The following is a 16966-nucleotide window of genomic DNA, read 5'->3' as shown; positions in this document are numbered from 1 at the left end:
AATAAAGAAGAAACATTGCTCTCCTAGTTTCTGTTGCAATAGAAAATAGTTCCTATCTACTCAGTTCTTTCATGAAGTGGAAAGGGGTTGATATTGAATAGCAGTGAAGGCTTTAAGTGGACACAGGAAACAGGTTTTGGGGCACTAAGATGTACAGGGCGGGGCATAACCTTTTCCTAGGGGGTCACAGCAAGATCGACAGCAGTTTACAACTTCCGCGACACCTCATTTTAAAGCCCATAAAAAACTGAATTGAATGAGCTATTAAATGTTAAATTTGATTTAAGAATGGCTGGAAAATTCGATTCGGAAGAACAAAGGATCATTGACAGAATAAAATGCATTGCCTTTCGAGAGGCTCGCGATGCTGGAGCGACGTTTATCAATCGAAAATGGATTGCAAACAAATTGAAACGTCATCCGGATTGGGTTACTGATAATTGGAACAAAACAGCCCAAGAATGTTTCACAAAATTTGGAGAAGGGCGTCCTCTGCAACTGTCCCAAGAAAGCAAAGCCATCATTGCAACTGGCAGTCGCAAACAACGAAAAGGAAACCGAAAAGTGGCCCAAGAAATCCTTCAAATTCGTGGAAAACGAGTTGATCAAAGGACAATCGGCCGATATCGAGAACGAGAAGGTTTGAAGCCATTCCACGTCATTTGCAAACCATTGAAAACTCAAACACACGTTCAAGATCGGCTTTGGTTGTGCGATTGGTTGTCTGAATGGACCGAGGAAGATTTTCTTCATTTGGCGCCATCTGACGAATTCTTCGTTTATGCCATTCGAAAACCGAATTTCCAGAACGATCGAATTTGGGCTAAAGACGTCGACGACATCGCCAAATATGAACGATATCGACAAATCGTTCGCAATCCGACTTGCATCGGGATTTTCGTCATTTTCACAGCCAAGAAACTGCATTGGGTTTTGAAGGATAAAGGGGAATCCTGGGATGGCAGTTATTTCCGTGAGAAAATTTTATTGGAGAATGTCATTCCATTTCTCAGTGATCCAGACAATGTCTTGGTGGTTGGTGAGGCTGTCTTTCTTCATGACAAAGCTCCTTGCATGCGTGCAAATGCGACTCAGCAATTATTAAAGGAAAACAATGTCGAATTTTGGGGCAATGACGTCTGGCCGGGAAATTCGCCAGATCTCAATCCGGCAGAGAACATTGGGGCCATAATTAAGGATGAAGTGGAAGCTCTGATGATTCAGGAGCAAGGTCAAAATCGATATTCGGTTGAAACTTTGAGAATGAATTTGGAAACTGTGTTGAAAAATCTGGAAAATCGAACGGAACTGTTTGAAGATTTGTTGTGTTCTTATCCACCTCGTTTGAATGCTGTTCGAAGGGCTAATGGTGGTCATACTGACTATTAAATCGTGTCAATAAACTCAGTTTTTGATGGGCTTTCGAATGGTGTATGAATTATTTGTGTTGTTATTACAAGTGTTGCTGTGACCCCCTAGGAAAAGGTTATGCCCCGCCCTGTATATTGCTTAGTTTATACACATGGCAGCTGTTCTTCAGATTGAGTTTCCTTAAGGTTTTGTTTTTGCCTTGTGTTTTCATTTGGCTTTTAACAACACCCAGCTTGGCCTCTCAGCATCCTTTATTCCTCCTGACTTTAGACTGGGAGGGTTGTAGGTCAAACTTCCACAAATAAATATCAAATAGCCACAAATCTTATGCTTGATAAGGTAGCAGTAAAATTGCCCCTTTAGGTTACTGTAGCTTACAAGGATTGTAGGCGTAGAAATTTAAGATCTAGGGCTTTTTAAAAAAAAATATAGGTGATAATCACAGAGACTTGTCCAAATCTAACCATTTAAGATGTTGCTTAATTTTCTCTTAAGAGTGTTTTGAAAAATGGTGTGTGTGTGTGCGCGCACACACATATATATACATAATCATGCATACATACTTACATACATACATACAGTACACACAGTACACACACAGAGATATAAATGTTATATATGTGTAAATATGTCGTTGAGCTGTGGCTTCATCCACTAATGGAAATCTGGCTCCTAATAAACTTTTCAAAATGCAAGTAGGGTTTCTTGTCCTGGAAAAAGCTCTCTAACCATCTTCTGAAATGCCCAAACCTGCCTTTTTTTACAGGGTGCATAAAGAGTATCGATAGTACTAAGCTATAATTCCTAATGATTATTTTCCTCTCCATTTAAGAATGTAAGTGGGGGTTTTTGTTTGCTTTTTGTTTATATTTGCTTCTTGACACTTAAAATAAAGATGCAATTCCTCAAATAACCTGTGAATACTTACATTCTTTGAACGAACAAAAGAGGCTTTTGAAAAAAAGGAGACGAAGAAAGTACAAATCACTTCTAACCCGCTATAGAACATTTGAATTCCTTTGTGGATAAGCTTAAATCTTTGGAGAGGTGGTCTGCCTAGTGAATTTTAACTTTCTTTTCATAAATCTCAAAAATATTTTTTTCTTTCCTGTCCAGTTACCTTTTCACCGTTTCCATCCATCCAGATTTTTCCAGATTCCGTTTTCCCCCTCCTTCCTACTACAGCATCCCACTTTTTTTAACCAATTTCCCATCCTCTTTTTTTCTTCATTTTTGACATTATTAGTGGAAGAAAAGAGGGGAAAGTGTGTATTTGAGCTTTTCACTATATAAAAAAAATCAATATGTGTAATTAAAACAGTTGATATTTGTAAAATATGGGATATTTTATTTTAAAATATTTTCAAATATTTTTTTTCATCCTAGACTACCTTTTTAGTCTAGAGTAGTCTTTGCAAGGATGTATACAAACATGAATGTATTCACACACAAAGATGACACATGCACACATTCACCTGGAAAAAGAAACTCTTAGATTGGTTTTACCTGGTGTTGGCCAGCCTAAGTTGACCCCATGTAGAAGCTGGATTTTAGTCCAGATGTTTTTCATGTTATTGGATTTAATGACATTCAGTTAAATCTGAAAACATCTTTTCAGGTTAAAAAACAAACAATAAAACCCAGTTTGGCAGGATTATTGATAGAATCTTTATGTACATTACAGTGCATTGTTGAATACTTAGATGCACCCAATGGTTTTGATGGCAATAGAAATTCCTATCTTCAGGAAAACAATTCTTATCTAAAGGAAAACAGAAAGTAAAAATAACTTACCTCTGTGTGTTTGTGTGTGCGCATGCACATACATAAACACACAAAGACATCTTGTTCTGTCTATTCAAATATTTCGTAAACTGAAAATGTTTTCTATATTTCTCGAGGACTTTGATGGAATAATCCTTTATATATTTAATCAGAACTTAATCTAATAGTTTAGTATGACTTATTCTGAAATAAGAAGGCATTTGATTCCGAAGGTCTGAGCTTGCATTATCTTCATCATAGATATCATCACTGTAAAGGAATTAAAACAAAGGTTTAAGAGGGTATTGATGTCTAAATTATTTCTATTTTTTACAATGAAAAGCTACATTAAAATATTGTTTCCAATTTATTGGCTGACTAGATTGTTTAATTCCCCTCTTCAATTTATATGGGAGACTTTGAAGTGGAATTTACTGCTTAATTTGAGACATCCTGTTTATTTATTAATTGATTAAACTTTTTGGACTTGTATGGAAAATGTTAAATTGGTTTATGAGGTTTAATTATATATTTAGATGAATATACATCATTAGTCTCTTTGCAAATTAATTACAAAAATTGTTTGTATGGAAAGTATATCATTCTTGTTTTGAGTTGTTTTTATTTATGTTTTTAATAAACAAGCCAGTCCAATACATTAATTTTTATGAGGATTATGCACCATGCAGCACTTGAAAATATCCCCTCTAATAGTTGAGATGCTTTAGCGTCATTGAATTTATTGGCATTTGCAATATGATTTACTGATTGTCTTATATAAAGCAACTTACGGTATATATTAAAAAACTATTGTACAATTAGGATGAAATTTGCAATGGTATATAGCTGACTGACTAAAGTTGTGATTTGATCCAATAGGAGAAGTGTTAGATGTAATTCCCAACCAGCCTGGGGATGTTGACCTCATTGTTGAGGTCCAGCCCTGATTAGAATGAATGCATGTGGTTTTGTGATTGTAAACTGTCTTTTTTTCTTGTTTTTTCTTTCTCTTTTTTTATTCTTTTTGTAAGTCGCTTGGAGTCCTTCGGGATTGAGTGGCATATAAATTTTAATAATAAATAATAAATAAATAAATAAATTTTGGGCAATGGGAGCGTTTGAAATTTTGAGAGCATTAGAATGATACTAGAGATACCCTGCATGAAATCTTGCCCATTCATAAATTGATGACTGTTGTTACATGGCCATTCAAAATAAAATGTTCAGTATGAATGAAAGTATTGCCCAGACCAATATCAAATTGGAAACTCCAGTGATAATGTAACAAATAGTTTACATCTAATGTAAACTAGATGTAAAGAATCTTTAAGAAGATTCTTATTAGTTAGGATCATTTATCCATTTCTTCCAGTAAGCTAACTATGGATATAAATGATATGTTATGATGCATGTTATGCACACAAGTGGTCCTCAACTTTTGACTATTTGTTTAATGGTGATTCAAAGCTTTGACAGCCTTGTGGAAAAAATATTTATGACCAGAAAAATTATTATCACATTGACAACCATCATACCACTCCCATGATCATGTGATCACAATTTGGATGCTTATCAAAAGATTTATGACTGATTGCAGTGTCCTGCAGCCATGTTATCACAATTTACTACCTTTTTGCCAATTTCTGGCAAAAAAAAAATCCATTGGGAAAGCTAGATTTGCTTTCAAAATCACTTAACAATAATTGAAAACATTATTTTTAAATTGGGTCTGACTTGTCTTACAATTGCAAAGACTTACAATGGAAATTCTGATGTTAATATGTTGAGGACTACCCATATTTTTGTAACATTCTTAGATATAGAGATTATTGCATATGAACATAAGCATATGAAGCATTTTCTAAATAAATGAGTATTCAAATAATTACCATTCATTATCAAATGCTTCCTGTCCTCCTTTAACTGAAGAACTGGAGCATTCAGGTTAAGATCTTATGTATGTATAGTATATTCTCTACTGTTAAGTTGAGACTCTAAGTCTAGGAAGAGTGCATAGAAAAGCAACAAAATAATTAGGGGATTGGAGGCTAAATAGATAAGGAACAGTTGCAGGAATTGGGTATATCTACTCTAATGAAAAGAAGGATTAACAGTGATATGATAGCAGTGTTCCATTATTTAAGATGCTGCCCCAAAGAAGAAGGGATCAGTCTATTCTTGCAAAGCACCCGAAGGTAGAATAAGAAGCAATGGATGGAAACTAACCAAGGAGAGAACCAACCTAGAACTAAAGAGAAATTTCCTGACAGTGAGAACAATCAACCAGTGGAATGACTTGCCTCTAGAAGTTGTGGGTGCTCAACACTGGAGATGTTTAATCTCTTTAAGAAGAGATTGGACAACCATTTGTCTGAAATGGTATGGGGTCTTCTGCTAGAAGACTTCCAAGATCCTTTCCAACTATGTTATTCTGTTAAGGTTATGGACTATCCCAATTAAACAAGTATTGTTCATGGATGATACATTTATAATTTGATGAAGTATACTGTGATCCATAAAAACTTATATGACAATGAATTTGTTAATTTTTAAATTTAATTTTCATTTTTTTTCATTTTTGCCAAAGTATCTCTATTCTTTCATGCATTTTTGTATTACATGGTCAACGGGCCATTGATTACTCAGATACACAGAATGGATTTGCAGCATATCGTGAGAATCATTTAATTATTTTTAGGTTGAAAGCGAGGGATTAAATGCCTTGCATTTATCAGTCAAAATCTATAAAATGTACAGTAAGCTGTACTTACTTTTTATATTTAGATGTTAGAGACTAATTCTGAAGCATATACACTGTGTCTTAGACATCCATTGCACATTATATATTTTATTTAATAGATTTTCCCTTTATATAGGCTCATAGCTTGACATTAATTTACTATCCAAAAGGAAGCCTGATATATGAAATAATAGACATTTTTAAAGCTGGTTTTAAATGTTTTTCGTTATAATAGCCAGTCATTATTTTTCTGTACAACCTAGTGACAAATATATTGAAAGATAAAACAAATTGGAGAAATACAATCTCTGCCGCTTTTAGTTCCTGATTGATATCAATACAAGAAAGAAGGCAAGAAGGCAAGGCAGGGAAGGAAGGAAGGAAAAAAGAAAATATATTTTGAAGAACCAAATATTCAGTCAGAAAACTTTTTCTTGTTGTTCTGGACAAAGTTGGAGATATGTTACATAAATATAGACTAAAACTAGAACATGATTCTTAGACAACTTTTCTGGTTATGCCAGTGTGACAAACGTGTCTCCTGTCGATGGACTAATTTGACTGATTGCATGATCTCTGGTAATCCAGTGAACTAAGCAGCAACCATTTTCTTTTTTAGTGCTTCTGTATGACTTTGTCTTTGGTTGGAAGGTGATAGAGCTAGTTAATACTCTAGTAAACTGTTTAGATGGCAATATTTATGGAGAGGAGGGAAGTTACTTTAAAACTTAGTAAGTGCAAGAAACTCTCTTAACTTTAATGTTCATATGACAACAAAACTTATTGGTTCAATCCAGTTGATTTTCCACTAAATTTATCAGCGCCCTCAGTAAGCAAATGTGTATACGTCTCTCGGTGTATAATGAAAACATATGATACTTTGGAAGTCTAAATGTTTCATATTTGTCTTCTTTTATTTATCCTCAGTGGAGAAAAGGCCCTCGGATATTTTACTGATGCTGAGGGATTGAGACAATAATAACAGAAGATAATAAAAATGAACGAATGAATTGTGGCTTACTTTTCAGTGACAATGTAACTGCCTCAAAGCCCATTTTTAAAAAATCAAGGGAATTATTTCAGGAACAGATACTTGATTTGGCAAAATATTCTAATCTAAAGTGCTGCCCTGGCTTAATTTCAAGCAGTTGCTTGGTGATCATAAAGTATAATCTATGTAATATATCTTTGTTTAAAAAAAGGGTGCAAATTTTGTTGATTAGATGCACATGGAAGACTGCATATAAAAAAGCCCAATGTTTTCAAAGTATCAAAAGAGACTGGTTATTAAACTGATAGCTAGATATCTGGTATCCTCTGTCATTTCATGATTTGGTAAGACACACATGTAAAAATTAAGTGAATTAAAACTATTGTAGTGAATGTATTTTTTATTTTAAATGATGTAATCTGATTTGCTTCCACATGTTACAATGTTTAGTACAATATTTACTAAATTGTTAGTGTGAGTTTTTGGCTAAAACTATTATTGGAAGCAAAATCAATTCTCTCTCTCTCTCTCTCTCTCTCTCTCTCTCTCTCTTTCTCCCTCCCTCCCTCCCTCCCTCCCTCCCCACTCTCTTAATTTCCTGACTATACTAAAATGTTGAATTTATCATAAATAAAGCAGACATTTAAAGGCAATAGTAAAAAAATAGTGCTATTCATTTCTATAACTGCTCCTTGCAGTCTTGTGTCTTTTCAAATCAAATACAATGTTTCAGCAATATTTTGACTCTCAAACCTCTATTTTGCAGACAGACTTACCAAGAAAACCAAAGACTATGAGATTTATTAAGTTTGAATTAAATTGCCATTGGGGCATGTGCTTGGTTAGTAGATTATACAGGACTGGATTGTGTGGCAAGACCCTAATATAAACAACATCATTGAATGGTCTGAGTCTTCCCTTCTAAAACTAACTTTGTCATAATTATGCTAGAGTGGCCGTATCTGTTTTTCAATCAGATTGAGTGAATAAGCCACAAAAAGGGTTATGGTTTAGTTTATGTTCATGTGAAGTGATAGGGCAAAAGAATTTTAACAGTAGGTGGATTCTGAGGTGTTCAGATAATTTGTGAATAGCCAGGAAAATATCTGGTTTAGGATTGGGAGGAAAAGCTACATGACAACATCAGCTTAGCATGTCAAATTCCATATTAGAGACAGGAAGTATTAGCATAATAATGTTTTCTGTGATTCAATATAGGATTGAAGTACTGTGCTATTCTGTTTGTCTCCTATAAAAAATAGTACTACAGAAAACATAATAGAAAAGCCAAAATGTTTTCCCCACTGACAGAACCAGACCAGATGGGGTGGGTTGAACGGGGGCGGGGTGGTGGTGGAGGGAGGGAGGAATTCAGTTGGACGAGTTGAGAATTAGTGAAAGATATTAATATTTTGGACATTTGCATAATGGATTATAAAAGAACAGTATTCATCTATTCCCTCCCAAACCTAAGAGTTTGTTTATATTGCTGTAGTATAGTGCAAAATCTACACAATGATATCAATTTGGGAAAGTTATAATGTTTGGGTATATTATAATAAAATATCTCATTATCAGGGGAGGAAAAGAATGTAAAATGAGATTCCTTGAGATTGCAGAATGTGCTTTCAATATATTTTTAAAGACCGCTCTTTTCTCCAGAATTTGTCAAATTGAAATCATGGTGAATTTTTTGAAAGAAAGCCCAGAAGACAATCTTGATGGTAATTGTCCAGGAATGTCAAAAGTATGTTTGTGTAATATAAGTATATTACACTTATAAATATACCAATATCTCCAGGGCAAAGAGTAATTCAATAAATTTAAGATTATGCTGCCTCATTCCACACTTGGAGGGAGGGCAGTTCATCCTGCTTTTACTGCAGGGATATCTGAGAGCAATTAGTGGCACCGTTCAACTAATTATTCTAGTTTTAGATTTGAAGTTCCCCCCTGTATATCTAATTAATTAGAGTATCAGAATTTGTTACATTATTTATGTATTTTAACAGCTTCATTGACTAGTAGGAAACTATGGAAATGGGGCAGTTTTAATGTTCTTCTTTGGAATAAAAAACATCTGGTAAATTTTGTTAAGCATTGTTAAGCATGAAGGCAGATACAAGCAAACACAAATTCCCTTTATATGTTTACCAGCCTGCAGAATTTTCTGATGAGTTTCTGCACTATTAAGGACTGCCTGCTGATAATATTTTTATAAGTCTCCAAAGACATTGATAAGTAGGAATTGTAGACAGTAAACATCTGTTAAGCAGGGAACATTTTTTTTCTCTCTTAATATTGCACACAGGGTTAGGGATGAAGGAGGGAAGATGACTTGATACCCAGAGTTAGGCATGCAATTAACAAGGAGAATAGGTTGATCAATGCTGTGTAGAAGTTCACTCAGATCTAAGTTGTGAGAACATGCCATCTTATTTCTTTACCAAAGTTACTAAATGTCTTTAAATAACCCTACTGAGAAGTATTACCTGATACACCTATTTTCATTAAAGCTGAACTTAATTTGTTCTGTGCAGACATTTGGTGCCTAATCAACAAATCCTGCCAATTATTTTAGCTTTAACATTAGTCACAGTTGAAATTATACTCAAATAAAAAAATTAACATGCTCCCTTAGGCCTATTTGTGCAATCTTAATGTTTCTCACTGAAATATTACCTTTTTGGCAAACTGTATCAACCAACAAAGCAAGAAAAATGGAAGCATCTAGAGTAAGGTGACCAGATGTCCTGCTTTTGGTGGGACAGTCACGATTTTTCAAAATTTGTCCTGTGTCCCACGTCCCGCGGTGTGTTCAAAAAGTCCTGATTTTCCAAAAGAAAGAAAAGATGTCGAATCATCAATTTTAAAAAGGACAACGTTAAAAAAAGTTTTTATTTCTCTGAAGTGTCGTTCCCGATGTGGCCTTTAGAGGGCAGTGGTTTCCCTCCCTCCGCTTGGCTCGTTCGAAGCGCCCGACGAGGGGCGAGTCTTCCTCCCCTCCTGCGTGTGTGCCTGCCAACATGTGACGTATTTGTGACAGCCGTCTGGCGGCCTCGGGCAGATATATAATTGCAATTGAGTTAAATTATTGATGTCAGGCATGGTTGTCTGGTAGAAGCCATGATAACATCACATATATAACATGATGCCATTGTGCAAATGGTAATTTGCATCAGTTGCATCATGGTATAAATGGTTGCCATATATAATTCACATCACTTGCTCAATGATGTCATATGCATGTAATGTTACTTGTCCCCTCATGTTCCCCTGTAAATGTTCATAATGTCAATTAGTTAAATTAACAGTATCAAGAATTATAGTTTGATCAGAAATATAAAGTCTTCAGCAAGAGAAAACTGAAATACTGGAATTAAGGGGAAAAGCTATTTTTTGTTTGGCTGAGGCTCTATACAATGTTCCTTTCTCTTCCCTCTAGCATTAGGGTTCCCTGCTGTTTTTGACCTAACTTTATAACTCTTATCTCCTAGAAGTTATGAATTTGCCCTTCCCCTCTCCCTTCTGCTTCCTCTCTTTCTCCTCTTTCTCCTCCTCTTCCTCCTCCTCTTCCTCTTCCTCCTCCCCCTCCCCTTCTCTTTCTCCTTCTCCCCCTTCTCTTTCTCCTCTCCTTTAAGGATTTCTAGAGAAGGCTATTCCACTATAAGGCAGTGGCAACATGACCTGGAGGTCTTGTCATCTGCTCTAATATGAAGCCCCCAACAATCATGGAGAACAAGGGTTGTTTTAATAGCCCCAAATGTCCAGCTAGCCATCTGTGGTAGCACAGTAGCTTCCCCCAAAGGAGTTTGTGTGTGTGTTAAATTTATATGAGTTGATAATTATCAGGTGGTTCTTTCCATTCCCCAAAAAAGTGGAAGGGGGCAAGACAATACATATGGAATCTGCTCTAGTTGAATATGGATTTGATTAGAAGGAAGAAGTCATTAGCACCCAGGGTTGATTAGGTGTCAGAGGAAGGGAAACGTCTCTTACATACTACTTGCATAGCAAAGTATTTAATTGATTAGCCAATTAAAATGCAAAATATTAATTAAATCACCCATAATTTATCACAAAAAAAAGAAAATCTCAGCAAACGTACATGGTAAAGCATTCTACCTATTTGTTTTGTGAAGTGGGAATGTAAGGTACAAACATTACAATGAGAAGAGAGTTGTGTCCTCCTGACCTGGCACTGAGTGAATCTAAGAAGTATGTTCCAAATTCTTACAGTCAGCTCATGCCTCAAAAGATATTCTGTTCCTTTGGGGAGACGGCAATACTGAAAGGCTATTTTGAGAGTCAAAAGTATATTGCTAAAAATGTACTGAAATGAGTTTCTTGGGGGGGGGGGGAATGCAGGGAAGAAAGATGTTCTTAACTGTGGGATAGATGATAAAAGCACACACCCAGAGACAAAACCAGAGGCATTAAAATGGTGGATGGAATATAGAAATGCACTGAGAAGTGAATTCCTGAATAGAAGGGAAATTGGTTGGACACTGGAATCCCGCTTAAAAGAATCTTCCTTTTTCGGCTAGGCATATTCATGGTTGTATATTCACAAGAATCAGTGTTAGGCATGAGAAAAAGTAAATTCAGCAGGAAACCTAGCATCATTGAAGAATAAAAAACAGCTTTGTGAGACCTGCTGTATTAAATTATGCAATAAAGAATTTTTAAAAAAGGCATTGAATACTGAATACTGAAATTGATTTTTCAGTAAGAAGATTTACTTGCTTTATTGAATATTTCTTCTTTTCCTACAGATTAATTATTGGCACAAAAATTAAACAGGGCAATTATTCAATTCTCCATTAATTTAATACCATTGACTTTATATTCTCATTCAAATGGCATTTCTCCCTTACTTTTTGTGTAATATCTAATTTCTATTTAAAATTGCTAATAATTAGGTTGAAATGACTATTTACTTTTCTTGGATTATGATGATATGAATTGTATCAGCAACATAAACATTTTTGTTTCCACTTAAACCTGTTCTTTGGCTGAATTCCATTATCATTGCATTATCACATGTACATTGTTGGTGTGGTGTTCTTGAAGGTTTGGAGAGACATTAGTTGTAATGTCTTCGTTTCTGGTGCAGTAAATAAATTATTTGTAATCACTAGAGTTGTATTGTCAGTTATGCTCAGTTACATCCTCTGATATGCTCTCAGTTAACCCCATGTCCATCAGTGTCTTCCTCTGAAGGGCACACTAGTTCTAGCAGTTAATTTCCCAGCAAGTAGCAATTCTGCATTGATTTTGTTTCAGTCATGATCCTTTTTATTGCTGCCAAATGACTCAGATAAAATAGATACTAGATGAGAAAGGGATACTAAGGTAGCAGTCTCTAGAAGAATATATCAGCAACTGTATCACCCTTCCTAGAATTTATTTAAAATTCCAAACTTTTATTATCTGCATAGTAAGTAGTGTCCACATGAGTACCATATTCGCCTCTCCCAAAAAAACATCAAATACATGTTTTGAACTGCATGGGGAGTTTCTATATCAACCATAGGTTGGGGTTACTTCATAATATTTATCTGATTTCCTATAAAAGATCAGTGTACTGTATTATTTTGGGGGGGGGGATACTAACTTGGTTGAAATATCTATAATGATATTTTTGGATCCTAATGAGGTTAGTGACAATTTGTTTATTTATTTAAAACATTTAAATGATGACAAATTGGAGAGTCAGTTTGATGTAGTGATCAAGGCATTAGGGTAGAAATCAGGAGCCTATGAGTTAAGAGTTAAAGCTGTCTGGGTAACTTTGGGCCAGTCATTCTCTCTCAGCCCAACTCCCTTCACAAGGTTGTTTAGGGTGGGATTCTACTGGTTCGGACCAGTTTGGGTGAATCGGTAGCTCTGACAATCAGCTGAGAGTGAACCAGCTCACCCCGATGATCAGATGGCTCCACCCGTGCTATTTTCCTACCTTTATCTTCTCAGCTGATTTGTTCGGCAGAGCAGATTAACGCATGAATTCCTCTGAAGGAACCAGGAAGTTAAGATTTCTCCAAACTGCGCACACACAGCGTGTTCACTAAACCAGTTGTTAAACTGGGAGGATCCCATCACTGGTAAGGGGGGGGGAGGAGAAGGAAGGAATATTAGGTATATTTGCTGCCTTGGATTATTTATAAAAATAATAAAGGTTAAATACTAAAATAAATAAAGGACTGTCCGTTTTTAAAACCAAATGCTAGGTGTGTCTCAGCAAAAGTGTAATCCAATATATACAAAGAATAAAAAGAGAGAACAATAAAACCAAAAACACAAAAAACCCTATGCCACTGGACACTCAACTTCCTGGACGTAGCCCACAACATTTATCTCACTGTGAAGAACTGATAAATACTTTCATGTTAATAAGTTAGATTGAAGCCATGTCTTTAGTTAGGTAAAAATCCAAGGAAATTTCTTAGTTGGGAAGAAGACATTTCAAAATTGGTTTGAGGGATTACTTGATCCAATCTTGGTTTTCAGCATTGGTTTAAAATTAAAATATCAGATCAAAGCTGAAGTTAGCATTTATTTATATATACTTAATGCTTTTTATGTTTATTTATTTATGTTTATATAGGTCCATCATATAAATAATAGATACTGATAAAGTAAAACTCATTGTCTAAAAAAGGTTTCTATTCTGAGATGTTTCAAATTCAAAATTCTTTTTTTTTGTTCCAAAGTCTTGCTCTGAAGATTAAGCGTTTTGCCCAAATCTGCAATTGCCATTTGATTAGATTAACATTTCTTGTCAGAACACTTTTAGGCTTTTTTTTTTACCTGCACTTCAAAGGCTAAATTAAAAAGAAGTATTTGCAGACATGTAATACCTGAAATTTTAATGATTATCTAGAGGCTTCAAGTAATTGTTAATTAAATTCGGAGGGAAGGCATGAAGGTAGAGAGATATCATTTCAGCTTTCACCAGGGACAGTTCATGTTGATATATAGGCGCAGGTATACTCAAAGTACAGAAATATTTGAGAAGTTTTTGTTAGATATAATCTAAATCATTGGTTTACTAAAATGCCATTGCTGTGACAGGACTGTTTCATCCAATTTCAGAAAGACCATTTTGTATTTGGTTAATTCTTTAATTAGGGCAATGGCATTCCCCTAGAAGCCCACACACCCGAGTCCTGTATTTCACGTGCTGTATCTCAACTGCCTGCCATCTCATTAATTGTACACTGTTTTTCTACAGCTTATTGGGCAACTTTTAGCGTACAACCTCTGTAGCTACTTGTGGGATGCTATTAGCTAATTCTAGTAATTTTCCACTGGCAAAGTAGCTTCCTGCTAATTGGCACATTTAGAAAATAAAATGTGTAGATTACTAGATGCAATGGTTGGTATAACAATTCTGAAAAGATGACAGATCTTCAGATCAGGTTACAGTGCTTCCGTGTTTAAAAATTTTCTTTAAAAACAATACAGTTAGTTAAGCTTTTATTACGGCCTTACATCAATTGAGCATCAGCAACTGAATGCAGCATCTTAGTTATTAATTTAAAAATATGTGCTATTGCAATATTGTAGCTATATATCATTGCAACTCTTATGCGTAAGAATTTTGATCAATATAATATTGGTGCTCTCGGGGGTTATTCGTGTAAAAGTCTGTGTTGTTTTGACTCTAAGCAATGCTAAACACAGCTTCCTGTAGAACTGGAACTTTGCTGTACAAGCTTCACAGTTGTAATACATACTTTTGACATTTCTGGACAATTACCATCAGGATTATCTTCTTGGCTTTTTCCCATCTTCTGATATAGATAGTTCTTATTTAGTGATAAGTCCAGAGGTGGTATCGTGCTGGCTCAGACCAGTTCACCTGAACCAGTAGCAGAAATCGCGGCTGGGCCTGCCCACCCGCCCTGGCTCTATGCCATCCCATTTAGGCACTTTTTTTTAGCCAAAGCGCATGCACGCTCACGTTTACGAACCAGTAGTGAAAGTAAGTGAATACCATCCCTGGATAAGTCACTTAGCAATTGTTAAAAGTTAAAACAGACCCCTCCCCCAAAGGTACTTATGCCTTGATTTTGAAGTTCTGACCAGAACCCTCCCCATCCCTGTGATCAAGTGATTGCATTTTGGATGTTTGGCAACCACCTTATAACTTTAATTTCTTTTTTTTTCCCTTGCACATTCTTCTTTTCCTTTTTTAGATATGTCTTTTATTTACTTTCTGTAAAATTCTCAGTCAATATAAACAAATTTTAGTGAGAGAGTGAATTTGCAAACATGGAATGCATGAATAATAAAGATTGACTGTGTGTGTTTTACAAATTGTAAATAATTCAGAGATACTTATTTTAACAGTCTAATTAGGGGAGGGTTCTGTTATTCACAAATTTCTTTTGAAGTGCACCATATAATCAGCTTAATGATGTCATTGCACAAATGACACAAATGTATGCCATTAATCTGATGATATCTTTAAGCTAATAAAACTACATTGACTTAGAAAAATCCATCCACTGCATGTCAAGTATATTGTTTCAAGGTCTGCTAAATCTTTTGAAGAGATGCATAGTATCAAATTCATTCACACTTAAAAATTCACTTCATGATACTGAGGAAACTAGTACTTAATCTCTCTTGTATAGTGAGTCAGAATGAATTATATCATATGGTTAATCTAAAGGTAAATTAATGCACAGGCAGTTGAGCAAATGTGCAAGTGGTCCAGTTAATGCTTTAATATTGTAGTGGATCATATTTGGGAACAGAACAATGGTTATCAATCTGGAATCTATAAATATATGAATCAAGTCAGAAGACATAAAATGTCTATTTAATGTAAAGTTCATATTTCTAATGAAGTTGACTCTGGATATAACTTATTCAATGTTTAATCCCTACAGTGAAGATGTCTGCAAACGTGGTTTCACAGTCATCATCGATATGAGGGGATCTAAGTGGGACCTGATCAAACCTCTCCTGAAGACTCTTCAGGAGGCCTTTCCTGCAGAAATTCATGTTGCCCTGATAATCAAGCCTGATAACTTTTGGCAGAAGCAGAAGACAAATTTTGGAAGTTCAAAATTTATCTTTGAGGTAAGATGGAGGAGATTAACTGATTAAGAATCATTATGAAAACTAGCACAGCTTGTTATTTTAGATTACTAATCAAACATTGCTTTGATCAACATTTGTGTAATGCATAGAACATGGATCCGGATTTCTTTTTTGTAAGAAACAGAAAAAAGTTGTAGATCATTGTAGTTGTATACTTCTTTCTCATTCTTTTTTTTCTCCGAAATTTTTTAAATTTTTGTTTTCTTACATACCATTTTAAGTATACATTCACATAATTATTATTCTTTTTTACATTTGTCATTCTTATACACTTATTATTTCATTTAATAGGTTATAATATACAGTTTGGGTTGCTTTATTTACCATCCCTTCATCCTGTTGTAACACCAACTTATTTTCCCTTTCTTTTCTCCCTCCCCCCTTTCTCTACTTTCTTCCTTCTTCCTCCCCTTCCTTCTTCCCTTCCCTTTCTCCTCCTCCTCCTCCTCCTCTACCCCTTCCTATCCTCTCTCCTTCTCTTCCTCTCCCTTTCATCCTCCTCTCCTTACCTCTTTCTTCTTTCCCCCATCCTTTTTTCATTATCTACTCTTCTCTCCCTTTCTTTTCTATTGTTGTAGGTGTCTTTTTCAAATGTTAGTTTATGTTTCCTTGAGATGGTATTTCCACAAACCCGAATATAATTTGGTATCATTTCTTATTCCCTTACCTTCGCTAATCTATCCTAACTATGTTCCCCACCACTTTATATCTCGCTCTTGAATATATACATGAACTTATATATTTAATATTTTCTTTTTTGTTTTCCCCTTCTCCCCCACCCTTTTTCTATTTAATGGTGCATTGTCTGGGTTCTATATCTTACCCCTACTTTCTTTTCTAGTTAACTTTCTCTAACCAATCATAAAATCTTCCCCATGTCTTGAAGTACTCTGATTCCTCTTTATTTTTTATTTTCATTGTAAACCTATTCATCTCTGCACAATCTAACATCTTTTTTATACTTATCTGTTGGTAGTTTATTTAAT

General features: G+C 35.0%; 1 protein-coding gene across 1 annotated transcript in view; it reads left to right on the top strand.

Annotated features, from left to right (window-relative positions):
- The window catches only part of KALRN (kalirin RhoGEF kinase), a gene marked incomplete at its 5' end in the record, with an annotated part of 302460 nt that overhangs the window by 21856 nt on the left and 263638 nt on the right, over positions 1-16966 (top strand). The window contains 1 exon segment of the mRNA XM_032209049.1: positions 15767-15959. Within this exon segment, the coding sequence (XP_032064940.1) occupies positions 15767-15959 (193 nt within the window).

This window comes from Thamnophis elegans, chromosome 1 (assembly GCF_009769535.1).
Source record: "Thamnophis elegans isolate rThaEle1 chromosome 1, rThaEle1.pri, whole genome shotgun sequence".
In the NCBI taxonomy this organism is placed as follows: Eukaryota; Metazoa; Chordata; class Lepidosauria; order Squamata; family Colubridae; genus Thamnophis; species Thamnophis elegans.
The sequence above is the reverse complement of the archived record's forward strand: the minus strand, read 5'-3'. Positions and strand labels throughout refer to the sequence as shown.